At 46.0% G+C, this 25,219-nt stretch overlaps 2 protein-coding genes across 6 annotated transcripts in view; both read right to left on the bottom strand.

Annotated features, from left to right (window-relative positions):
* Nucleotides 1–313: 313 nt before the first annotated feature.
* Nucleotides 314–14,103, bottom strand: DLAT (dihydrolipoamide S-acetyltransferase). 3 transcript variants are annotated; one of them, XM_075035098.1, is made up of 15 exons: nt 13,950–14,103; nt 10,572–10,609; nt 8,774–8,875; nt 8,300–8,424; nt 8,025–8,181; nt 6,714–6,840; nt 6,152–6,339; nt 5,468–5,630; nt 5,180–5,247; nt 4,325–4,417; nt 4,124–4,231; nt 3,449–3,564; nt 3,004–3,166; nt 2,704–2,840; nt 314–1,875 (listed from the first exon to the last, which is right to left on the bottom strand). In XM_075035098.1, the coding sequence occupies exons 1-15, from the start codon at nt 14,053–14,055 to the stop codon at nt 1,746–1,748; spliced, it is 1,821 nt and encodes a 606-aa protein (XP_074891199.1). In that variant the 5' UTR covers nt 14,056–14,103; the 3' UTR covers nt 314–1,745. The 3 variants fall into 3 exon arrangements, with proteins under 3 accessions (XP_074891199.1, XP_074891197.1, XP_074891198.1); XM_075035096.1 differs by lacking the exons at nt 10,572–10,609; nt 13,950–14,103 and adding an exon at nt 9,448–10,233; XM_075035097.1 differs by lacking the exons at nt 314–1,875; nt 2,704–2,840; nt 10,572–10,609; nt 13,950–14,103 and adding an exon at nt 9,448–10,233 and having other exon boundaries at nt 3,438–3,564.
* Nucleotides 13,958–25,219, bottom strand: part of DIXDC1 (DIX domain containing 1) — a 52,618-nt gene continuing 41,356 nt past the window's right edge. For all 3 annotated transcript variants that reach the window (XM_075035101.1, XM_075035100.1, XM_075035102.1), the window contains 13 exons: nt 23,699–23,788; nt 23,538–23,591; nt 22,552–22,602; nt 21,339–21,443; nt 19,595–19,648; nt 18,920–19,012; nt 18,757–18,828; nt 17,944–18,030; nt 17,639–17,800; nt 17,447–17,513; nt 15,757–15,865; nt 15,090–15,198; nt 13,958–14,159 (listed from right to left, as the gene is read on the bottom strand). In XM_075035101.1, coding sequence (XP_074891202.1) covers nt 14,079–14,159; nt 15,090–15,198; nt 15,757–15,865; nt 17,447–17,513; nt 17,639–17,800; nt 17,944–18,030; nt 18,757–18,828; nt 18,920–19,012; nt 19,595–19,648; nt 21,339–21,443; nt 22,552–22,602; nt 23,538–23,591; nt 23,699–23,788 — 1,134 coding nt within the window. In that variant the 3' untranslated portion in view covers nt 13,958–14,078. The remainder of the gene's footprint in view (nt 14,160–15,089; nt 15,199–15,756; nt 15,866–17,446; nt 17,514–17,638; nt 17,801–17,943; nt 18,031–18,756; nt 18,829–18,919; nt 19,013–19,594; nt 19,649–21,338; nt 21,444–22,551; nt 22,603–23,537; nt 23,592–23,698; nt 23,789–25,219) is intronic.

Raw genomic sequence — 25,219 nt, 5'->3', positions numbered from 1 at the left:
TTTCAGAGTCTGACAGTCATTCAGAAAGCGTTTCCATAGGATAAACTATTTAGTGTTCTTACTGCAAGAAGAAAGTGAAAGGTCTCTGTAGCCGGAATTTGAGGTTCTGGTAAACACTGCAGCAAGGAAGGCAGGAAGATTAAAGTTCACTGCTGCATGACAGTGATATATGTATTATTTTGGAACATCTGTGATTACAATTTAAGGTTAATAGGGTGAGTTTCACTATCAGACTGAAAGGCTAAACAGCTCTGATTGTGCTATAGCAGCACAGTAAGCCACACACAACTGAACAGAAAAGCACTGGAACAGGTTTTAGTAGTTGTCAATTCCAAATGTTTAATAGAATGTAGGTTCACTAGAGCAAGTCTGGAACCAAGATATTTTAGATCATTAAAGAAAAACCAAAACCTTAATGCACTTTTTGCTTAAGCCAGGCATGAAAACCAGGTATCACAGTAACCAGACATTAAATAGTTCCCACAAAAATATTTAATTTCCACAGTATTTTCTTTCAATATCTTTAGTGAATTTTGTATAACTTTACAGGAGACAGTACTTAATGCAATATACAGAATAACAGATCAGCTTTTTCTTTCTTTTTTTAAAACTTCTCCCCCCTGTTTAATTCTCCTGGTCACTTTGTAATTACTAAACAGTCGTCCTTTTTACATTAACGTTTCCATGTGGAAAGTGGAATTCAAGAATGGTCAGCACTGTACCCCTTTCAGGATACAATGACTGGGGTAACTGGACACAAGTCCAACAAACTATTGAAGCATTTTACATACAATATATACATGGATAGCACATTCTGCAGCTTACTGAGGCTGGGACAATGTAGACAATTCAGGGAAAAACCACAGTACCAGTGACTAACTCAGACCTTCCTATGTAAGAATGCCTGAAAAAAAATTTTCAAACATTCGAGTCATCACATGATTAATATCCACTGATGGGATTATTAGTGTGTGTGATTTGCCTATATTGGGTTCCAACACACAGATTCTCTTGAACATTCTGCAAAACAGTTACTTCCATGGCATCATAGTCTGATATTAACTTAGCAAGAGGAATAGCAAACATTTTCATACAAAAAGCACATGTAAGTGAAAATCCACGAGGAGACAGCACATTCCCTGTGGTATCTGAGAGCTGTGACCCCACAGATATCAGTGCTCTTTCACCTTACTTTAAAGTGCTCAAAAGGGATCACACAGCTGAGAAGGTCCAGACCAGTGCCAAATTCCAAGAGAGATTTGGAATGCTAGCACTTGGCCTTTGAGAAACTACTCCCAGGCGCTTCAGTCCCTTAGTGCATGTCATACTCACCCACCCCAGCAGGAGAACAGGATAATAAGGGAATTTACCTTCTACTAACTTGTACGTTTCAGCTGAACTCCTGTGAAGAGATGTTTATAATTCAAATTTCTGAGAACACTGAGGTCATGAAATTGGCAGTATGTATACTGCCTAGATAATTTTTAAATCTGGGATGCTTAACTCTGTTTTGGAAGAGTTTGCAAGTTAACTAACTGTATAAAAATACAGTATAGTTGTAATATTGCTCTGAAAAGCACTTTTGCAAACTTCTTCTGTACAGACTGGTAATAACATTACCAGATAATATAATACGTATTTAAAATAAAAAAGGAACTCTTTTAATAAGTCTGAACACTAAAGTCTAAATAGGTTGTTTAAAACAAAACATTGTGACCCAGGAAAATTTTGCTTGCATGGTTAAATTATAGCAGCATGGTTACTGGCTTTTCAAGGAAATTCTTGAATTCAGCAAGCCACTGTGCTCCAACTGCTCCGTCTACAACACGATGGTCACAGCTAAGTGTAACGGACATCACACTGGCCACATCAAATCTGAAAGAAAAAAAAAAAGAAAAAAAAAAGGTTAACACAATCCTCTGCAAGTCAGTGCCAAGTCGGTGCCACTAACAAAGCAAAAAACTTTTATCAGAGAACCAGCAATAGCAGTTGGTGCTTGGTAACAAATGTTTCTCCCTGTGACTTCTAGAAAAGATAACATTGGAGAGCAGATCATATTCAGTCCTTTTCTACAATTAAGAAACACATTTGTGTGTTCCCTTTAGGACAGGAAGCTCATCTTTCTTGGTATCACAAGAACAGCCCCACACGATCAAAGAAAAAGAGCCATTTTACCCAGTAACCTCCAGTTTCCCCATGTGTCAGTGATAGATACCTAGGACTGTTAACAATTTTAAATAATCCTAAACATTCTCCTGGGTCTATGCTAGTTCCAGCTCCAAGCAAGGCAATACTATATACAGGATATTTGAATTATAATCCATCCCTTAGGTTTTCTTTAAATGCAAATTTAAGCAAGTTGTAAGAGGCACAGGTGCCTAAACTGCTGTGGATCCCAGACTCTTTTCCACAGCTTAACCCTATCCCTCAAAGAAAGAAACAGCCTGCCCTTAACTTGCAAAAAAGTTCCAAGAATAAATGTATGGCAGATCATTCATCAGTCACTGCATTTCTCTTTAACACCTGTGTGACCCTTTTATACAAGATCTCACTGTACTTCTTCAGAAGGTACTGAAAGCAGTATGTCAACAATTAATTTTATTTTAAATGATAATCTAATTAATGGAAGTGTTAGAAAACTAGCCCTTATTTAAAAGTTTGAATGCAGAAGCTCAGTATATGCAGAATCAGATGAATACTTACCCTTTCTCATTATCAGCTGGCACTAGCCTTTTCTCTGAGGCACCAACTGCAAGGATGCAGGCCTGAGGTGGATTGATTATGGCAGAGAAATTCTTAATCCCATACATTCCTAAATTGGAAATTGTGAAAGTACCACCCTACATGAAAAACACATTCATAGTCAAATTCACAAAAGCTGTTTCATATGGAATATTAATGAATATGGCTGAAACATCACAAAATAGGCTTTGATCATTCTAAACAGGGCTTCTGAACAGAAGTCAAGGGCAGCAATGCTTAACAGCAATCCGAGTTTCTCACCTGGAATTCATGAGGCTGAAGTTTACCTTCTCGGGCTTTAGTTGCCAAAGAAACCACATCCTTACTAATGGAAGCCAGGCCCTTTATATGTGCATTAAACACAATAGGGGTTATAAGCCCCGCAGGAGTACTAACTGCAACGCTAACATCCACTACGTGATTTCTGCAAGACACAAAGCAGATGCCAGTTACTCTAGCAAGATAACAAAAAAAAATTTCAGAACTATTCAGGTAACTCTAAATTAGTATTAGTTTTGCAACAATTATTTCACCTGGCACACTAGCCTTAAACACAAGGTTCTTGCACTTTAACAAAAGCCTCTCAACCTTTGCATTATACCTGTTACCCTCCCTCCTCAAAATCCCAGCAGAAGGTCTGCTATTTTGCCATGAACTCTCTACTGAACAAAGAAAGTTTCTGGCTTCGACCGTACCATAAACTTACTGCCTAATAACTGTGTCCATCCATGAAGAATTTGCCTCAGGCACCTTCAAGCATGCCAGAGCAGAAGCTTTAATTATGAAGTCATTGACAGAAAGCTTAATGTTATCCAAGACCTCCTGTAAATAAAGAGATTTGAGGTGTCAGTTTGTCTTTTACACATTACCCCAATTAACTTGGGTAGTCACTGCCATGTAGCCTTGTGTAGAGAAAATGTTAGAAAAAAATCACACTGCTTGTAAGCATAAGTATTTGAAGTGCCAAGATAATTAAGGAGATGAATACATCTCCTTCATAATTTAAGAAGGTACAATCTTTTTTAATGACTGTTTTTCCCCAAACTTGGCTTAGCATTATTATTTTGCTTAAACTTTCTACCCTTTTTACTCTTAAAAACCTTTTTACCCTTTTGCCCTACTTTCCAGCTGGAAGAATTGAACACCAAGCAGAGTACAAAGTGGCCCTCTTAGGGGAGTCAGAAATCAGTGCACAGTACCTGGGTAAAAAGTCTCATTCTGTCACAGACAATCCAGAACCAATCCATAACGGGTAGAAAAGGCACTGAAAAGACTTTTTTCCAAACCAAAATGGCATATCACCAAAAAGCAGGGTGGGCAAACCTGTGGGAGAATGCAGCTTTCTCCCCACACACACTCTCACCATGCCTAAATGCTTTACCTGATTGAGTTCTTTCCTTAGCACCAGTACTTCTCCCATGTTTATATCAACAGAAAGGTAGTAGTGAGGTATTGTTTGTTTAGACTGCATCAACCGCTGAGCAATGACCTGCAGGTATACAACAGAAGTGATGAAAATAAATCAATTTGGAAAATTCATGACTGCAAATAATTATCTCAGGAAAGAATAAAATCTTCTTACCCTGCGAATGTTGCTGATAGGGATATCTGTGAAGGTCCCCACTGGTGCTGCTGCAACTGCAGCAGCGGCAGGAACTGCCTCTAGTGCTGGAGCCTGCAATCACAGAAAGACAGCATAATTCACAGTACTATCCAAATATCAATTGTACAGAGTAATTCATTATGTGGGACAAGCGCTGAGGCTAAGTTGCCTCTTGCTTAAGAGCAGCAGATATTTCTACTCTCTAGCCTCACCTCTCCAGTACCTACTAGATTCTTTATAAGTCCTATATTCCATTACTAAATGTAGTACTTGAGTGATTTAGAAATGCAACACTGATACACATTGCTATGAAGCTCCCAGAATATTAAGTTGTGCTAAATGGTTCTTTTACATACAGCAGAGGGGTATGCTAGAGGGCACTCAGCCACGTCCCTTCCAGCAGTACACAAAGCAACACTTCCATCATCTCATATAAAAGACAAGCAATGGTTTAAGAACAGATTTGTGGCAACAATGACAGCAGCCTTTTGGTTCGTAAGTCTAGCTTTCATTCTAGTTGCTTCTTTCCAGCAATGCTAGATCAGCTGGGACTGGGCTTAACTCAATCCATAACAATGTAGCAACCAATTGAAGGGCTGGGAGCACACTATTTTTCTCCGTGAAATACCAAAGGGACAAGTAAAGGAAGAAAACTTCATCCATGTTTCTGACAGGTTAAGCTTTACAACCTAACAGTCACCATAGCACACACCGTGTCATAACCCAACCAATCCGGCAATAACAGTTCCATATAGTAATTGCATCTCTACAGAGCATTTTCATCACTGTAATAAAAGATCCAACAGATATTTTACAGATCTCAAGCCTACTCACTGGAGCAACCTTTGGTGGCACAAATGACTCCACGTCTTTCTTTGTGATTCTACCATCTGGTCCAGTACCTAAAAGGGTCAAAGAAAAACATAAGAGGATTTCAATTATTTGCAACAGGGCATTGATTCTAAAGGTACTAGTTTTATTCAACAGAAAGAAGTTACTTAACACAACCTCTGGTGAGGACAGCTGCACAGTCAGGATTTTCCCGAGAAAAGAATAGGCAAGTATGTACCTAGAGGGACAGACACTTGATAGTGAGAGTAAGGAAGCAGAACAGCAACCTACCTTTCACTTGGGCAAGGTCAATTCCTTTTTCTGCTGCCATTTTCTTTGCCAGGGGACTAACCAGGATCCTTCCTTTCCGGGGAGGTGGCCCAGCTGTGGGGACTGCTGGAGTGGAAGGAACAGCAGGCTGGGGAGGAGGAGCAGCAGCAGGAGTTGCCACCACCTTAACAGAAAATTCAAAGCCATTAGCTTCAGGATCATTCAGCAAAAGCTTTGAAGGTACAGTAAAAGAACAGGACCATCTAATTACCAGTCAATAGAATAGCAAAAATAGTCACTAGTCTGAAAGAATTTTCAGATTCAGAGTGTTTCCCAGTGCCAGAAATTAAAATTAGAAACTTCCTGGGAAAGAGGCCAACCAAGCTGCTGAACTATACACCAAAAAAAAGGTGAAATAAATAATTTATGCTCCCAGTTTTCAAGGATAAGGCATTAGAACTGGCACAAGCAACAGGCTGGAGAAGAGATCATAATGAATGACTATCTGCTCCAGTTTTTCGAGGGCAAACTAGCGATCACTTCTTACGTCACTTATCACCAACACGTGTTAGCCTTACATTCACAGAATCATAATAACTATTATTGTTGGAGCCAGAGCTTCACACTGTCAAACCAGCAGAAAGTTCAGATCAGACCTCTTAATAGTTCCCATAACTTCTCTCACACGCTAAGAATGGTCCTTACTAGTGGAGGAGGAGGAGGAGGAGCTTGTGCCTTCATGTCAGTTACTGCAGTGTCTTGGTAGTCAGCAAAGGCTGGAATATCGGACTCTTTCTCCACAATGATGCAGAGAGCTGTTCCTAATGGCACATCTCTTGTTCCTTCAGGCACCAAGATTTTTGCCAAGTAGCCTTCCTCCTGCACTTCAAAGCCTGTAAGAGAAAGAAACAAAACTGGTTTGGTGCCTGATGCAGCTGAAGAGTTCCTCTAAACGCTGCTTCTGAAGACTTCAGTAGCTAAAGCCCTACCCTACATTTAGTAGGCAAAAGAATCCTTTTCAGTGCAACTAGTAGGGAAACATCTTCACGCACTGTACATTACTAAGAAGGACTTGTTGAAGAAATAGAAGTGTTTTTAGGAGCTCCGATTTTTAGCTCTCCAATGGAATGAGAAGTTAACAAAACTTGTTTTAGTTGCCCCACAGCTTCACGTCCTGAGCAGCTTGGAGACAGTTGGCACAGAGGCTACTCTGGATCCTCCCCTTTTAAGGGCACCTCATCCATTCTTGGCTTCGGAGTTGACTCACCTATTGTGGCTTTATCTGTCTCAATTTCTGCCAGTAAGTCTCCCTCATTCAGCTTCTCCCCAACCTTCTTCTCCCATCTCTGCACTGTGCCCATTGTCATGGTAGGTGACAGGGCAGGGAGAGTGACCTGTGAAGCCAGAGAATACAAGAGAATCAGATTCTGGTAATTCAAAAGGAAGAGGAACAGGAACACAGTTTTAACTCCTGACTAAATGATGCCAACCTAAAGAAGTAGCCAGCCTTTAATGCACTCCTAGATCTGGCTCCATTACAGCAAAGCACAGTGCTGTCCCATATTGTTAGTTTGGCTTCTTTTATCAAGGCCTAAGCAAGAAAGAAAACAAAAGCAAAGAGCAAGAAATCTATATATCAAAATAATTATTACCACCATCCCATTGGGAGTGTCTTGCAGCTGCTATCTGCAAGGCTAAAAGGAAGACTGAAGCAAGTCGCTTTGTTTGTGACAAACAGGTTTGGCCCCTTTAAAAGCTATACAGACTTGTTTTCACAGTAAGCACTCAAAAGATGCTGTAGGTTTGCACATGCATATTGCTGTGCAACAAATACAGCACACGTGAGTACAGCTTCAGAGCAAAACTGGACAGATAAGGCAAGCAGTGGGAAGCAAGCAAGTTCAGTAGCTAAAACACAAGTCAGATTAAGAAGCCTTTAATTAGTTCTTTGTTCAATTACTGACTTTGCATAACATCTCAGACAAATCAGTTCCCACAGGTATCATCTGTAGAATGAGGTTTAGTATTTCAAACTTTCTTTTTCAAAGGAATGTCACAGAAATACCCTGCTACAAAGTGCTCAAATATAACAACAGTGGATGTACACTTCAATATCTCAGCAAGGTAAAAAGATTATCCACAAATACAACTCATTATTAGTCACCCACAAACACATCTGTGTGTTCATCAGAGTATCACACACTTGAGTTCTGCTCTGAGATGTAAGCAGGGCCTTCAGAGCTTATTCACACTTAGCACAAGGTCTTTTTATACAGAACTATCTAAATAATGCAAATGTAGCATGTTTTTCTAGACTGTGTAACAATCCTGGAGAGATAAGTCCTTCCTCTACAAGCAGCTGGGATGCTAAAACGATTTTCTTTAAAAAAGCTTTCTGGGGCCTCCCCAAACACCTGCTTCAAGCATGCAATAATTCAAGTAGCACAAAGTCCTGCAATTATAGCTAATAACTTCCCACTCCAGACAGTATTTACAACAAAATGCCCTAGAGCTAGCAATGGCAAAGACAGAAAAAAAGAGTACAACAAGCCTTAATTCTTCAGCAACGCTCTCTTACCTGCATATGAGGAGGATAAGAGCTGCCAGGAGCCTGAGGAGAAGGCTGAGTTGGTGGTGAGGGAGCTGCAGCTTGAGGGGGAGGCACCGAGGCTGCAGGGGGGGCAGACGCTGCAGAATCCAGAGTATAATTTTTAAAGGCATCAACATATTCAGGCCTAGAAGGAAACAAAGAACCGCAAAACCAGTCAGATGAATGTCTCTAAGCCTTTCACACAAGGCACCCAGGAAGCCCCAAGAAAGAAAATTCAACTCAAGGATTAGAAAAATACATACTTTTCTACTGTGATACATATTATGGCCCCAATAGGAACATCTCTTGTTCCTTCTGGCACCAGGATCTTGGCCAAGTAGCATTCCTCCATGCTCTCAAAGCCAACTGTTGCTTTGTCTGTCTCCACCTTTGAGAGAGAAAAGGATATAATTAAAGCAATGGAAAAGACCAGTGAGCTCAGAGCCTTCCAGTCTGATAGCACAGGGTCACAATACACACAGTTCTGGAAAAGTTACCCTGTGGCACTAGCTCTAGCAAAGTATGGTCTCAAAGAGGTTAAGTGTTGCTCCTACTCAGAAAAAGGAAAAGCAGCAACCAGCTTTGAAAGGCTGTTAGCCACTCATTCCCAACAGCATCTGTTGGGATCTGTGATCTTGAACGCAAGATCTGTGTTCAAGTGAGGGCAACCAGGGACAGAACCCAGGATGCACATGCAGCTCATTAGAAACACAGCACAGCCTGTGCCCCCAGGATACCTCTGCTATGAGCTCCCCTTCACTGATCTTGTCACCCTCCTTCTTTTCCCAGCGTGCAATGGTGCCCATCTGCATCGTGGGGGACAGAGCTGGCAAGGCCACCTGTGAAGAATAGGGCAGCATTACAACCCAGACAGCCCTGAACCCCGCACACAGGGCAGAGACAGATCCTCAGCACAGGCTGGGACAGGTGGACACAAAGGAGAGCCTGTCTGCAAATCCCCAGCAGGTCAGGATTGCCTCCAACCTGCTGGTAAGAGCCCAGGGTGAACCAATGCTGGGGTGCTGAGATGGGGCTGACCAAGAAAGGGAGAAGTTATGCTAAGGGACCAAGAAAGATACAGGGAAAAAGGACTAGTGGTGAAGGAGGTGGTACCCGATGACGGTACGAGGACTTGGGGCAGAGTATGAGAACCGTGGGAGTGGGGAGAGAAGAGCTGCAGTTCCCCAGGGCAAACCGAGCTGCCCAGTGAGGGAAAGCAAGACCTGAGGACAGAAAATGAAGGGGCTGCCTCCGAGGCGGGGGACACGGACAGACGGACGGGACGGGACACGCGAGTCCGTTCTCTGGGGGGACCCCAGTGGCTATAGCGACACGATCACCAGCGGGTGTGGAGGGCACCCAGCCCCCAGACTGCCCGGGGGAGGGGGGGGGGGGGCGGGGAGCCTCTCACCTTCTGGTGTGCCGGAAGACTGCAGCAGCGGCACGGGACGAGCCGGGGCCAGGCAGGAGGCAGCAGGAGCCCGCTAGGCCGGTGCACGGGGCCGCCCCACGCTGGCCCACGGCCCACCGGCACACACCCGGCTCCCACCGCCGCGCCGCGGCCGGCCCCAGCGGCGCTGAACGTTCGGCAGCTCCGCGCCAGACCAGGAGCTCCCGCCGCGCCCCGGGCTACGCGTCGCGCCAACACCCGCCACATGCTGGAGCCAGAGCCGGAGCCGGAGCCGCGGCCCCGCCGCCGCCGCTCGGTGACCTCCTCCGTCCGGGCACGGCGCCGCACAGCCCCGCGCGACACTACCGCGCTGCCGTAAAGCGCGGCGGACAGACGGCGGGGCGGGATCGCCGCGTAATGGCGGTCGTGGGGGCCGGGAGGCCGCACTGCGCAGCAGCGGGACGGCCCGGGGCGGTTAAGCGGGGGCTGCAGCGGCCGTCGGAGCCCAGCCCAGGCAGGGGAAGGTACCTGGGGGCTGTCCCTGGCGCGCCCCCCACCCCCCCTCCGTCTGCGGCCCGGTGTGCCCCTGCGGAGGGCAGAGCTGCCGGAGGCTCCTCGGGAGACACGCGCGTCCCGCGCCACTAGTAATGCTGCACAGCCCGGCGCTTCTGCACCTTTCTGGCACCGCGAGGCTGCAGAGAAGCCTGGCTGGTAGAGGGCGCAGCCTCGCGGATCACGCCAGCGAGAGGAGCTCGTCCAGCAGTGAGAAAACTGGGCTGCAGCCAAACCCATATATCGTACCTTCGTGCAGTACCCACTCAAAACTGCCACAGGCTCTCTTAGATTCTCCTTGTCACTATCACGTGGCCTAGATTTTAGCAAGGTGCCAGCTCTGGGTGGGGACACATGCATCCAGAGGCTACTCGGGGCAGTGGTTGTGACGATGATGGCTTCTACCCAGGACACGGCAGCTCAAGTTCCCACAACCAAAAACAGCCTACACTTTGAAAGCAACAGTGTTCGGCAAGGGCAAAGCGCTTAGCTGGCTAGCACCATATGCAATAAAATCCCATCACATGCATTGCTGCTCTTCTAGCCATGCTTAATGATTGAGGAGCAACTGCTCCGAAGCACGTAGGACTCACCTCAACTGAGCTCAGCCAGTTCCAGCAGTTCACACAACCTTGGGAGCGGAAGCAGTGAAATTCACTGTCAGCAAGGCAGCTGAGCAGAGCTTGTGTTTTGATTGTGTACTGTTCATGCCCATTTTAAAAGTAAATATAAATTTTATTAGCACTCTGAGCCTGCTCTTCAGGTCATGCATTTCTAAGTCTGCTAATCTCACAAGTCTCCAAAAATATATGCTTTCCTAAAACATTGTGGAAAAGTGATAGAAAAGGTTTTCTGCAGGACCAACAGGAGGCTAACCTTAAGCACTTTAAGTGATTTATGCATTGTATGCTTATATGTGCCTTCTCATTCCAAAGCCATCTTCCCCTTCACAAGCACTGAACAGACTCAGTTCGCAAACCCCATTTTATTAACTGCTTGGTCCACTAATCCAAGGCTTAACCAGTCAAGTATGTCTGGTTTAGATGTACAGATAAAGCTCCACTTTCACAGAGAACAGGCCTTAGAATAACTGCCCTTTCTAAGTGATGAATGCAAACATCAGAGTTTCTATGAAAATGTCATTTTACACATAGCATGTATATTACATAAGCAAGTTACAACTATAGGAATAGGGAAGTAACTTTCCTCAAAGTTAGACAGAAATAAACAGATTCAAAACAGTGAAAAATACGAGTCCTGGGTATGATACTAACAGTGCATGCCCAGAATAAATCCACTGAAGTCAGTGTTACAGCAGTGCCAAACTGATTTAAAAGCAACATCTTTTCCTTTTGTCAGAGAGAAACAACTGGCCAAGGTCTTTTCCACATGATACCTCTCATCCCTCTGACTAATATTCCTTACCTCCTCCAGACCCCTCTCTGTCAATCATGCAAAGGTAGAAAGTCTGAAGAAGGCTGCAGTGTCAACATAGAAATAAAGCTGAGCCAAACTGTGCATGGGATAGAGCTTATCAGAGCAGCAGTCCTTCAGCTTCAGTGACAGCTATTCCAGCAATTCTACCTTCACTGTCACAGAGGGGATCTGCATATAGGAACCCAAAACTAGAGCATTGTTATCAGCTCTGTCTCATGGGATGTCTTCTTTTGTCCTAGCTTACATGTGATGTACACAGGGATGAAAGGTACATGACTGCCAGCCCCCCAAAATTAAGCCTTTTGTCCAGTCTTGCTCCTTCTCAGACACAGCCCATTAGTGCTTTGGAGAGCATGTGTTTCTATATAGGATTCAGTCCCTGGCGCTCTGGTGGCAGTAAGCTTATTAAATGCGACCATGGTTAGTTATCTGAACTGATCTAAGAACAAGAACAGGCTGTCTCCTGTATCAGCTAACAACTAGCTTCTTCGTGGGAAAACTGGATAGCTATGGGCAAGGCTGGATTGAAGACTTATCCATTAGAAGCTCTGATCATATTAACAGCCTGCTGTATCTTCAGTGCTCCAAAAATCAAACTGCTCATCTTTGAGTAGCAGAGAGGGATATAGAACTGGCACCTACAGACCTTGAAAACTGTCTTATTTTTCTCCATAAAATTTTAGCCTGGGTGCATGGCTCTTGCGGAAATAAAATTGATGAGTAAAACCTGAAGAAAAAAAACACTTGAGAAAAAATTGCAATTCAAATACAATTGATTTCAGTGTAACAACCCCATGCTCTCTGTACCAACCCAATAGAGATCTTGCAACACCAAAACTATTTCCAGGGAGGAAGAAAATCTGTTTCTTTTCCAAAAGAGATGTATTTTCCCCCCTGCAGTCTATTACTGAACTTGTTCATTGATGAACTTTCCTACTTCTTTCCGTAAGGGGAAAGTCACCATAACAAATTGTCCAGGAGGCATGTTGTGTTGTGCCAATGTGGCACAGAACCACATAAGAGCCTTGAGCTATTTCCTAGAGAGTGAAGCAGTGAGAAAATAAATAGTATTGTTGCTGCCTATTAAAGCTGGCAAAAATATAAAATCCAGTAGGAACTAGTTGGATTTCCATAGTAAAATGAAGTTATGAGCCCAGTGTTGTGTGAACAGGAGACAGTACAAAACATCTCAGCATCCACTAGAAAATGAGTAAAACACAGTATAATGCGTGCAGATATATACAGAAAGCACTTGCACTAGTATAAAAATATCCACAGTCCTCAGACAAATGTAAACTGGTACAAAATAATTCCAAGAACAGGAACATGTTTACAAAAGGACATGTTAATATAAAACAGTAAAACCAGGTTCACCCCCTCCCAACCTTATGCACAGCACAGACACACAGGTAGTCCACAGAAGGGCCACATGTACTGAGAATGAGCAGAGCCTCGACTTGCCATTTGACCTTTTAAGTTAGTGCCTGCTGCACATCGCAGCCAGCACTCTGGAAGTACAGTTGACTGGCAGCAGAAGGGCAGACACAGGCAATGCAGAAACAAACGAACCAACCCACAAAACCAAAAAGAAAAACCCACCCTCAGGGATTTTAGGGCTTGTTCTTTCCCAAGCAGTTATTTATTTCCTGATCCTTCAGGCACTCCAGGAGCAGGCGTACCAGGGAACTGGTGGTGTAACTGACAGGGTTTATTGTACTGGTGTGGATAATTGTTTGGTGGCCCTGGCAATGAGTGGACAGCAGCACACAGTGATGCCTCTGCACAGGAGGTGACAAACTGTCTGCCTTGCTGAAAGAGGAGAGGGCAGGAGTGCAGGGAAAGAGGCTCGACAAGGAGAGGGGTTATAAGTACCTCAGGGAAGCAGCTGATTCCAGCTTCCCTGCAAATGAAATCCTTCAGCAAATACGCAAGCACCAAGATCCCACAGTCCCCATGGCAACAAAGCAAATCCAGAGGGCCTCAGAAGTGAGTACAGCTTTGGAGAACAAGTGGGAAAAGCAAGGCTAGGAAATCAAAGCCTGAGTTTGGAAGAAAGGGAGCTTTGCCAAGCTGGTGATCTTTGCTTTAGACCATGTGTAAAACCTCCAGAAGACTGTCTTCCCTCCCCATGTCAGATTTCCATACTGTCAGTCTGGAATGCCCAGAAAGTTCACTCTGCTCCTGCAGCATGTGCATGTCCAGGACCAAAGTTGGTCAAACCTTGGGCTTGCATAATCTAGCAGCTTCTAACTCATGAAGGCAAAGCTTTACATTTTTGCCATCAGTGCAGATTTATGTAATACCATGTACAAGAAACCAGACTTGAAATGCCCAGATCACAGCCTGCACCACATATTATAGGAATGGAGAAGCAGGGGAAGGGAGCAATGCATCATTAAGGCCTTCAGGGTTTAGTTGACAGGACAAAGCAAGGTGTTTCCTTCCCACAGACCTGTCATTTCAGTCTCAGAACACTGTCTGCATTTGGGCATGGAAGTCAGATGCCAGGCATCCATGCACACAACATGCATTACCCGTTGTTTGCAGAGAAGCCCTCTTTTTTGGCAGCTTGAATTGGACTCCTAGCACACGTGCTTTTTGGTCATTCTTTGAGCTCAGCAGCCAGTTACAGGTTTCCATAGTGACAAGACTTAAAAGCTTGATTAATTCTCCCCATGGTCTTCTTCCACCCAGGCCACAATTTTCCCCTCCCAACCAGGAATGATGTCATCATCATGGAATACCTACAAAAAAAAAAAAAAGGAAGTCCAGTCATGTCTGGAGTCTGGACACCGCTTGCCTACAGTGTGAGTGGCATAAGAGGCAGACATCAAGTCAGAGATCCCAGCTCAGATTTCACTACACAGCCCAGAGAACATGTACCTTATCCGTCATTCACATGTCTGAGTAATCTTTTCAGGTTTTAGGTAAAAAACAGATTAGGCCCCTTCTTCAACCAGTAACCGTCAAGATTATTATTGCATGGTTTTGACAGGAAAGGTAAAATAAAAGGCAGAAAACCTGCCTTTTCTGATCCAGAGTACAATCTCCAACTGTTTCTGCAGAATGGCTACATAGTCAGCTGACTGCTCCCAGAGAGGGTAACCCTTGGCACTTGTCTTAATTTGTGATACAGGAACTATCCCAGTAACCTTTAATGAATCCAACCCACACGAACACCAGCCTGAGCATAGACAGGGCTGTAATGCAGTACACAGAGGAAAAGATGCCATAAACACAGTTATCCCTGAAAAACATTTAAAAGAAAGTAGGAGAATGTTTTCTGAATAAACCACGTTTGCCTAAAGTGTGTCTCATTGCAACAGGTTTCATAAAGCCACTTGAAGGGTTAGAAGTGTAGTCTGGGTTTTTGCCCAGTGTCCCCCGAGCAATGCTGTGTCACAGACTGTCTTTGCCAATAGCCAGCTCTTTGCCCAAGGGGCTCTGCAACCCCCAGGCAACTGCAATCACATTCATGTAATTGCTCTGGCTGGGGATGAAAACATCCCATTTTAGCACATTACAAGAGGAGCGTAATCCACAGTTGCGAAAATACAGTCTGTTTGGGGGCAAGTTCAAAGATTTCATTAATTTAGAAGTGAGGTGACCATGGTCTCCAGGGTTGTGCCGTAACACTGAACCCAAAGTGGCTGATAGCTAAATTCCACACTTACCTCCTCCTTGACTGTGCCAAACTCTGGATCCAGGGCTTTGAAGTGGTACCGGTGGGTTCCTTCACGATCAATAGCTACCTTAAAATCCTTCAGAGTCACTTCCCCTAACCTGCAAAGGAAGAGTTCAGCACTATCCCATGGTAGACTGTTACCAGATTTAGCTCAAGCGTTACTACATGGCATGCAGAGCCACAGCACAAATCTAGCTAGGCATGTGGCACCCTGACCACAGGGATGTGAGGAGTGTGCCCCTCCAGGAACACACCTGTCAACCCCAAGGTCCTCTTCAGAGGAAGAATTGCCTCCTGATTGACTAAGAACTGCCTCAAAACACCTTTTTCACTTTCCCTTTTGCATTGACAGCCACAGTAGTTTTGACAGGAGCATGCTGCACTACATGGCACAATACAACTGCTTGGATGCTTTCTCTTGCTCTTGGAAGTTAGTTAAAAAAAAAAAAAAAAGAGACTAATCTCTTAGGGCTCTAAAGCAGATAGGAGACTGCTTTAGGCAATTTTCCCCAGACAATGGCATGAAATCCAATGCCCAAGTTAATGCACAGCAACCCTGTGCTAGTTGTGACCATACCCAGAAGAGATCAGACTAATGCTTTAAGGGAAACAAGCACCTCCCACATCAGCATCAGCAAGGCAAACCCAGACCTCACCTCTTTGGTATGTTGACCATGAAAGGTGTGAGGGAGCGGTCAGTGAAGTACAACACTTTGGTGCAGGCACTGGTGCTCATCACGGGCGTGCTGTGAGAATGAGGCAGTTCTGCAAAGATAAGACCACTATTATTGGGGAACGGCCTGTCTCCTGCCACAACAGGAGACAAAAGGGGTGGTCTGAGCAAATTTGCCATCACGGCAGACAACCTGGTGACAGAAGAGATTCTAAAGAGGGTGGCTAATCATCCCTGTTGGGAAGGGCCAGGCATTCCCCTTCTTACTGCAAAACTTTGCATTTTAAGGTAGGGTCACCATCCAGCTCTGTTGTTAGCATGGAAGATTTGCCTAGCACTGCCCTCCAGGATTACTGTGCCATCCACAGAGGGGCTTGTTGCCACCATCTACTCCACAGACACTCTATTCACTACCTCAGCAGTGACAGGAGAACCTTTCTGGAAGAGAAAATGACTGAACAGTACCCCATTCAGTACAGCTACCTTATCACTTGCCATCGCTTGCAGATGGGTAGAGCAAGATGAAGTGACTGATCATCAAGGCAAAAGGTTATCTGTCTCTCCCCATCTTCCCATTCTAGTTGGCCAGGATGGGTGTTGTGCATGTATTTTTCTTTGCTCATTTGCGTTTCTGTCTCTCTGGCTACTGCCTTGTTTCCTGCTTCCCTGCAATGTGCTGTGCCAAAGGCTGAAGCAGAGGAAGGTTCACATTGAGTGACTCTACAATTTTAATATTCCTAGCATGCAGAAAACACTATGGACATCCAGTCAAAGGCTTTCTAATTCAACCTCTTAGAGCTCTTTACACCCAAGGCATTCTACATTTGTGGCTGCACAACTCAATTTTTCTGCTGCAGTGGAAGGGAATGGAGCCTGCTAAATGGAGAGGTACAGTTTGCATGCAGAGAACACATGACTGTGGCTGCTCTAGCAACTGCAGTTTATGGGAGAGGAGGGAGAACCCAGCAAATCCTCCCCACAACCCACTTCAGGCTTCTGAGTTCCTCTCCCACCTTCCCCCACATCTTGTACCTCCAGGCTACCCTGCTGCTGGACACTACGATGCAGCTGAAAGATGGGGGCTTCTGTCCTTCCCCAGTACCTACAGTCTCCTACAACCTCACAGACTTTCTAGGTGACATTTACAACCAACACTGGAAAAAACAGCCTTCATGATGAAAAGCAAACGTGGAGTTGCTGCAGCTGGAGCCAGGAAACGTGGTGTCAGAAAGGGCTGTGCTGTTATGCATATACGAAAGGAGCTAGGCACTGATGGGGGAACAGGGGAAGAGGCAACTGTACAGTTATCTGTGTCCGCTAGATGGTGCAAACCAGCAGGAAAGCTGAAATAACATCACATTTCCCACTCATTCCACGGATAATTGTTTGTCATAGTTATTTATGCTGCAGTACTACCGAAGTGGCCCAGACAGACTCCCACTGTGATGGTGCTTTACAAGCAAGCAGCCATAGATTGTCTCTGCCCCTTTTCCTTTGCAGTGAAGTCTAATCTGTACAGCAAATGACTAAAGGGAAGAAAGCGAGCTCTGGTAAAGGGAGTAAGAAGCTGGAGGTGACAGATTCCCAAGCAGGGATGCTATGCCCTGGACTCTGGTCAGGAAACCAGAGCAATGAGTTCGGCAGTGGGAGTGCAGGAGCTGAAAGGCACTTACTGGATTTGGGAGGCCAGGAGTCTCTACACTCATTTGTTGCTCTGCTTGCTGGTGATTTCCCCCGGATCTAGGGTGCAAAGCCAAAAGAGTGAGAACAAAGTGTCACTTCCCAGTTGGAGATCTCATTGCTGCTTAGCTCTGAGTTATGTGAGGGGCAGAAGTTGAGAGCTAAGTGCCCTAGGAAGCCTTTACCCTTCTCTCTTGCCTCTTCTGTGCTTCCATGCGGTACAGCCGTTCCATCAGGCTGGAGATCCCCTGCTCCAGGCTGTCAATCGTGTGGTGCTGTGGATCATGGCCACTGAAACTGTTCCTGAGGCTGCGAAGGGCATCACGAACCAGCTGCAAGTCATTTGTCTGCCCAAGAAACAAGAAGTCAGTCAGACTTAACTCCAGGCTGCTTAGAAAGGGGAAATACCTCTTAACAAGATAACAGCTTCCAGGATATCTGGAGCCCATATCTGCATCTGGCTGGGAAAGTATCCCTTAGGTGCACTTACCGCTCGGTGGGCTGCAGGAGCAGCTCCTTTTCCTGCTGTCTGGAGGAAGCCATTGCTTTGAGCACTGTGACCACTGTAAGCCATTACCTGTTCAGGGGAAGATGCGTGTGCCACTAGGAATGTAAGTGTTAGGACCTCCCCAAAGATCCCAGTTTGTGAACTTCAAAATGACGAGAGGGCATGAAAACTTTCCACATCAGTGATATAACTCCCATCTTCTACCAGGTAAATACACTCACTAAGGAGTGTGCAGGCAGTCCTATAGGTCAGAGCACAAACATGATTCTTCACATACAGGTGGAGCAAGAGGCAGAGACAGAAAGGGGCTTGCTGCTACATCATAGAGGGCTCTGTACACTCTAGTGTGCACAATCAGCATTCAAGTGGCACTGTGGAGGGACAGATACCAGGGCTGGCACTCTTTCCACAAAGACAGTTCCAAGTGCTCAATACCAGTGTCAACAGGAAAAGGAGGAGATAAGAAGCTAAGCCCTGGTCTAACCATTAGCCAGTGTCAGAGCTGAAGCTAGAAGCCAAGAGGCTCTGGCTTCCACTGAGTCCTGTGATCCCCTCACTGTTTCACCCCTAAAGATTTTGACACAAGAGGCTAAGACAGTGCTCAATGCTGAGAGCTCTGGTAAGTTGGATGCTTTGTGGAGTCTTCTGGCTGCCTTGGTTAGGGCACTGACAATGAGACTGCAGAGCCAGGCCTTTCTGGGATGAAGTGGATGATTTCTGGAGATGGGTAGCTAGAGGGTGCTGGACAGAAACATCACTCCAACAGTCTGATGTTTAGACCAAGGCTTCCCATACCTCTTCAGCTTCTCTCTTCATGCAGTGAGCTAGCAGGGCCTCTTTGTGCTCCAGCTCCCGCTCCAAATCCACCTGTGAGGGGAGCAGAAGAGTCGGCACAAACTGAGTGACCAAGGTTAAGTGCCAGCTCTCAGGGCATCAGTGCAGCCCACCTGCTCCATACCTGTTGGTAGTTGGCCTCAGAAAGCTGCCTAAGCATTTCATCCAGTTTGGTCTGATGCTGCTGTAAATGCCGATCCTTCTGGCACAGTTCTTTCTGCAACACAATAATCAAGAGAATCAACAGAACAGTGAGTAAGGCTTACAATCATCTTCCCATGGCCGGGAAGGTTACGTTGTCTGCCAGGATCAGGTTCCTCTACAGGCTGACTTACACAATGTGTGTACTTATAGCTAGATGTTAGAACTGAGTATCAAAGCTTTTTTTGAAAAGATCGGTCAGGTTGTTGTTGCCTGGAGTCCCCTTGCCCAGCTAAGATCCACTGCTGAGGCCAGACAACTGTCCTAGAGAAAACAGATTCCTGAAGGATCAGTGGACAATCAGGTGACCCAACCTAACCTGACAGGCTTCCGCACAAGCGTTAGATACTCAACAAGCCATCACAGAAAAAACATGACAGTAAAAGATCTACTATAAAAAGCTGTGGGCAGAACACAAAGAACATCTGATCCCTCCATCTCATTGCAAACATCCATGGCCATTGCAACTTATTCACTATCCACAGTGCCATTCCCATAGGTGACTGAGTGCCAGGGAGACAGCAGTCACATTCACAAAACTGAAGAACCACCAGATGCTGCCCCCAGCAAAGCCTCCAGTGAAGAGAGGTCCCATTACTTTGTATTCTGCCAGTAGCCGGTTTCTCTCTTCAACCTTCCTCTGAAGGTCAACCTGCAGAAATAACACACAGGTGTGAGGTAGGTATTCCTAGAGAGTTAGTGACAACCTCTTTGCCCCTTGTGCTAAAGGGTGACCTGAGACCAAATATCAGCAGAGTTCAAGGGAGCTGGTGTCTAAGGATGGCAGGCTTTTGGACAGGACAGTTCCTTCCTTGCCCTTCTTTTTCTCCTGAAGAGACACTGTACATGGCAGCTTCACCTGTCAAAGTGCCACCTGCTAACCCAGGGAGCACAATGAGTAAAGAAGAATGCAACTGTAATGAAAGCATCATGGGTAGCCCCTCCCTGTTTCAGCTGAAGGTCTTGGAGGACAGGAGGTGGGAGTGAAGAATAGGAAACTCTAGTGAGTCTCACAGCTGGCTAGTAGACTATGTGCAGTTTTTACTATGCTGTATTGGTTTTATGTGGCAAGGTTTTGGTAGCGGGGGGGGTTACAGGGGTGGCTTCTGTAAGAAGCTGCTGGAAGCTTCCCCTGTGTTCGAGAGAGAGCGAGCCCATACCAGTCAGCTCTGAGACGGACCCGCCGCCGGCCAAGGCCGAGCCAATCAGTGATAGTGGTAACGCCTCTGTGATAACATTTTTAAGAAGGAAAAAAGTTGGGAGAGTGAAAAAAACAGCCGCGGGAGAGAGGAGTGAGAACATGTAAGAGAAACAAGCCTGCGGACACCAAGGTCAGTGAAGAAGGAGGGGGAGGAGATGCTCCAGGCGCCGGAGCGGAGATTCCCCTGCAGCCCGTGGTGAAGACCCTGGTGAGGCAGGCTGTCCCCCTGCAGTCCAGGGAGGTCCACGGTGGAGCAGATCTCCACCTGCAGCCCGTGGAGGACCCCACGCCGGAGCAGGTGGGTTCCCGAAGGAGGCTGTGACCCCGTGGGAACCCCGCGCTGGAGCAGGTTCCTGGCAGGACCTGCGGATCTGCGGAGAGAGGAGCCCGTGGAGCAGGTTTTCTGGCAGGACTTGTGACCCCGTGGGGGACCCGCGCTGGAGCAGTCTGCTCCTGAAGGACTGCACACCGTGGAAAGGACCCATGCTGGAGCAGTTCGTGAAGAACTGCAGCCCGTGGGAATGGCCCACGTTGGAGAGGTTCGTGGAGGACTGACCCCGTGGGTGGGACCCCACGTTGGAGCGGGGGAAGAGTGTGATCAGCCCTCACCCTGAGGAGGTGAAGCGGCAGAAAATAACGTGTGATGACCGTAAACCCCATCCCTGTTCCCCTTGTACCGCTGGGGGGGTTTTGGTGGAGAAATCCGGGAGTGAAGTTGTGCCCGGGAAGAAGGGAGGGGTGGTGGGAAGGTGTTCTGAGATTTCGTTTTATTTCTCATTACCTTACTCTGGCTGATCTGTAATAAATTGAGCTAATTTTCCCTAAGCTGAGTCTGTTTTGCCCGTGACGGTAATTAGTGAATGATCTCTCCTGTCCTTATCTCGACCCGCAAGTTTTTGTTATATTTTTCTCTCCCCTGTCCAGCTGAGGATGGGGGAGTGATAGAATGGCTCTGGTGGGCACCTGGCGTTTAGCCAGGGTCAACCCATCACATATGCAGAGACCTTTGACTGGTCGTTCACTATCCCACGACCCCAAGAATTAAAATGCAACCACCCACTCCACCCTGTGGCTACTGGAGCCCTCAGGGCCACCAACCTCCTTCTAAAATAATCTAACCCTCAGCAGCACAGTGACTTACGTTCTGGTTGTGCAATTCCTCCTTGTCCATGTTTGCTCTCAGCAGTTCCTGCTTTAGCTGAAGAACTGAAGCATCCTGTTGAATCAGCCTTTGCTGTAAAGCATCCTAGGAAAAGATGTTATCTGTAGGAAAGTACAAGACAGAGGCAGAGACCCTTCCCTGGGAAGTGAGTGACCTAGATCAGGGGCCATAACACAGTGGGGCCACTCACAGGGCTGAAGTGTTGCCAAGAGCCCAAGAGAGCAGGAGGTATATAGACATCTGCCCAATGGGCTCTCAGCCCTTCTGCCTTTCTCTTACCCAAAAGTGATTTCCCTGCCAACATTCTAGCCATCTGGGACAGAGGGATTTCTGTGTTTCTACCTGAACCTCCTGCCCCAAAAGTGGCCTGACAATTTGCTCTCATGATAAAAACAGCAGTATCTTTGGAAGGTCTTTTCAGTGGCCTACGGCTAGTGTCTTCAGCCATGCATTTGCAGCATCCAGAGGGCAGAAAGATGCCAACATCAGCCAAGGACACAAGGAAACTTAAGCTCTCAGTGTGACCTAGTTGTGCAATTAAATCCTTTCTGAAGAGGCCAAAGTCAGGACTAATTCTGCACCTTTCACTCAGTGTTACCCAGAAGCCAAGTCCTCTACATTGAACAGCTACTGCTGTTTGCTTCCTTCACAGAAGCCTGACAGGCAGCTCTAAAAATACCTCTGCTCAAGAGTAGATTATTAGTGTTCAGAACTTCAGAGGGAGAAAATGAGTAAACAGGAGCCAAAGTTGTGAGAAACACTGCAGCTGAAGAAGACAAGGATACCCCCATGCAATTTTTCGTCTGCTTTAAAGAATGAGTTCACTGGGCCAATACTACTGTGCGTACCCCAAGATAGAGGGGACAAAAAAAGAGCCATGAGAACGAAGCAGGCATCCCATGCCTGATATTTTGTTTAGGGGAAACAGACAGAAGAGGGGACATTTGAGCACAATTCTACAGAAACAGAATCCAGGAGAACGAACTCCTTGTGCCTGCCTTAACTGCAGTCTCTCCCTGGAACCAGAAACAGACTATAGGATCTCCTACCTCCAAGTCCCCTAATACAACTCCCTCCACAATCTGAGATTCCTCAGAGGTGTATGGTTGCTGTTGGCCCTGGCCCTACTCACAGGCTGCAGCAGACTCTAAAGCTTTACTATTAATAATTGATGAAGTGCCCCCTTCCTCACCTTTATTCCCTGTAGGTTTCGAGCTTCCTGTTTGTATTTCAATAGCTCCTTCTGTAAATACAACATAATTTGATTAAATGGCATCTTGTCACTCCTTCAGAATCAACCAAAGTCAGTGTTCTCTGTCCCCAGACACCTGCTTCAGAAGAAAGCACATCCCACCTTTTCCCACGGAACAAAGAACATGTCAGAGCCCTGAGCCATCTTAATGAGTTACAAACATGACAAAATAATTGAGCAGCTCCCTAAGCCCCTACTATTAAAGCCATGAGAGAAAAAGATTGCCTAGTCCCCCAAATCCATCCTTCAGGGCAATGTCAAATACTTCTCTCCCAGCACCAGAACTGGTCCCAGAGCCAGCATCAGCAGAAAGCTGTACTAAGGCAGGCTTGACAGGGCAGGTTCTTCTTACCTGCATTTATTTTCTACTTGAAAACTTGTTTATATTCAGACACGACTAGAAACTTAACAGCTGTCATGGGCAAAGTTTTGAGAAGCTAGTACAACCTGGATCTCTGCAGCTTTAAGAGCATGCAAGAAAAATCCGTTTCAGGGCTCATTTAAGTTCCAGTAATACTTAGATATTTGTTTTGCCAGCAACTGACTTTACTGGCATTGGCTTGAGGCAAAGTAGGGAGGCGGCATATATTTTTCTGGTGCTATTCCACAAACTTTTATTAACTGCTAATATGGATACAATAAACACTTCCCAGCCAAGTATTGTTGAGTGCTCTCAAGGTCATTGATTTATGGTCTCAGGGAAGCAGGTATCTACACTCCTGGAGGGATGGAGATCCCACACAGCTGAATATGGGAACAGAGTTGGAGCCCCAACACAACATATTCCCCATGTCATCTGTTGTGTTGTCCACCGCCCTGTCCCCATGTCCCTCCTCCCCGCCCCCCCCAAAAAATCAAGTAGGACAGAGTCTGCAAAATCTCCTGACCCAAAACCTCTCCTTCCCCTTCATCTGTCCCCTTCTAACCTTTAGGTCTTGATTTTCTTCCACACTCTGGTCCAGGCGACTTCGAATTATGATCTGAATATAAAAATACCACGGTTATTATTGTGCAAGACACCTGCCCGTGGCAGAACAGCGCGAAGGGCAGCTTGATCAGAGAAATGTAGGTACAGCAGTGTGCTCACCAGCTGCTCTTCGGGGCAGGCTCCATGTTCACAAAGTTCAAAGGAACCTTCCTGCTCATCCTCAGGTAAAGACCCATTGAGCAACAAAGCCTGGGAAGATGAAGGAAAAAATCTCCTCTTCAGGGGTTTCAAAGGAAAACAGGCCAGCTGCAGTTCTGGCTAAGTCATTCATATCAGTCTCTAAACAGTTTCGTCTTCCATTTCTGCTGACTTATTCCTCTCAAAAATCAGTAGAATTTTTCAGGAATGAACAAGCAAATTTATCCCCTGAAAAAGCTCTCCCAGAGATATCTGTCAGCCAATACTTTTCCCCACAGACACCAAACAAGGACAATTACTCAGATTTTCAGGGAGTGAAGTCTGTCTCAGGCTTCAGTCCAAGGGAAGCCTTCACTACAGTAACAGACTTGAAGTCTAAAGCAGAGACTGAACCAGGTTTATGTTGTAAGGCTTCTCTTCTGAAATGAGACTGAAGTGTCCCCTGCTGAAAGAAGCCATTCTCCTAATCACATATCTACAAAAGACTTTAGAAACAGGATGTTCAGGGAAGCCTAATTCTGTTCTACACCAGACAAGACCAAGACACATTCAGAACTGTTGTCCAAGTGAGGGAAGAGCCCTCACCCACACAGACAGTGAAAATCTTAAGCTACGCCCTGTGCTTGAGGAAGGCTACTAGAAGCACAGTATTAACTCCTTCAGCAACTCCGAGGTAGCCCAGATGTCTGCAGGAAGATGCCAGAAGTCCTGTAGTAGACTGAATCCAGCCTGAAGGAGGGAACAGCGTGCACAGTAGGAAGTGTGACTAGCAGGACCAGGCCCTATCTCCAGCACGGTATACCATACTGTTTTTCTCTAGCTGATGGTTTTTACATTGACCTTTCCATCTCTAACTCCCAGGACTCAGGGCACTTGGTATGTGCCAAGATGTTGCATACAACTGGACACATTGGAAAGAGTCATGCCTCTTTCAGTTAGCTTTCTGGTTTATATCTATTTGAACTCCATGGCTAAAACCAAAATATCCCATTTGCAGTAATACTCCAGTTTAGCCTTGAAAGAATTCAAGGCTGACAGGTCAGGTTCTGCCTGCTGACAGAATCTTCCACCAAAGAGCTGCAACTGCTGCAGAATAGCAAAGAGCAATCTGTATTCAGTTACTGCAAAAGCTCTTTGGAAAACTGTTTTCTGAGTGCATCCCAAAGTCTTCCCAGCAGGACAATCAAGCAGGAATCACACAGGAACATAAAAAGCTGCCATGGTTTTAGTGCTTCATGGGGTATATGTACATCAGGTCCCTGATATTTCAATCAAACTGTCATGAACTGGAGGCTCTTAAGTATCGAGCAAGTGGGGGTAAATCAATTAATCAAATCCAATCTCTGGGCTAGCAACATCAGCTGCCTCTTCTTATTCCCAGGGGATGAGGGGGCAGCAATGCCAGCTGCTCACCCTCACTCCTGAAATATGGGGCCAGCCAAGGCTGGAGGAACAGGACATGCCAGTCCCTCCAGTGCCACC

The sequence above is a fragment of the Buteo buteo genome, chromosome 9 (genome assembly GCF_964188355.1).
Source record: "Buteo buteo chromosome 9, bButBut1.hap1.1, whole genome shotgun sequence".
Taxonomy (NCBI): Eukaryota; Metazoa; Chordata; class Aves; order Accipitriformes; family Accipitridae; genus Buteo; species Buteo buteo.
This window is presented reverse-complemented; position numbering and strand designations above follow the sequence as displayed.

Excerpts from the sequence above, each read along its gene's own strand:
- DLAT (XM_075035096.1), bottom strand. The coding sequence starts at position 10,218 with ATGGGTTTGGCTGCAGCCCAGTTTTCTCACTGCTGGACGAGCTCCTCT. Across the intron at positions 8,876-9,447 it reads GTCTTCCGGCACACCAGAAG|GTGGCCTTGCCAGCTCTGTC; the intron begins GTGAGAGGCTCC and ends TATTCTTCACAG. Across the intron at positions 3,565-4,123 it reads TAAGGAAAGAACTCAATCAG|GAGGTCTTGGATAACATTAA; the intron begins GTAAAGCATTTA and ends CTTTATTTACAG.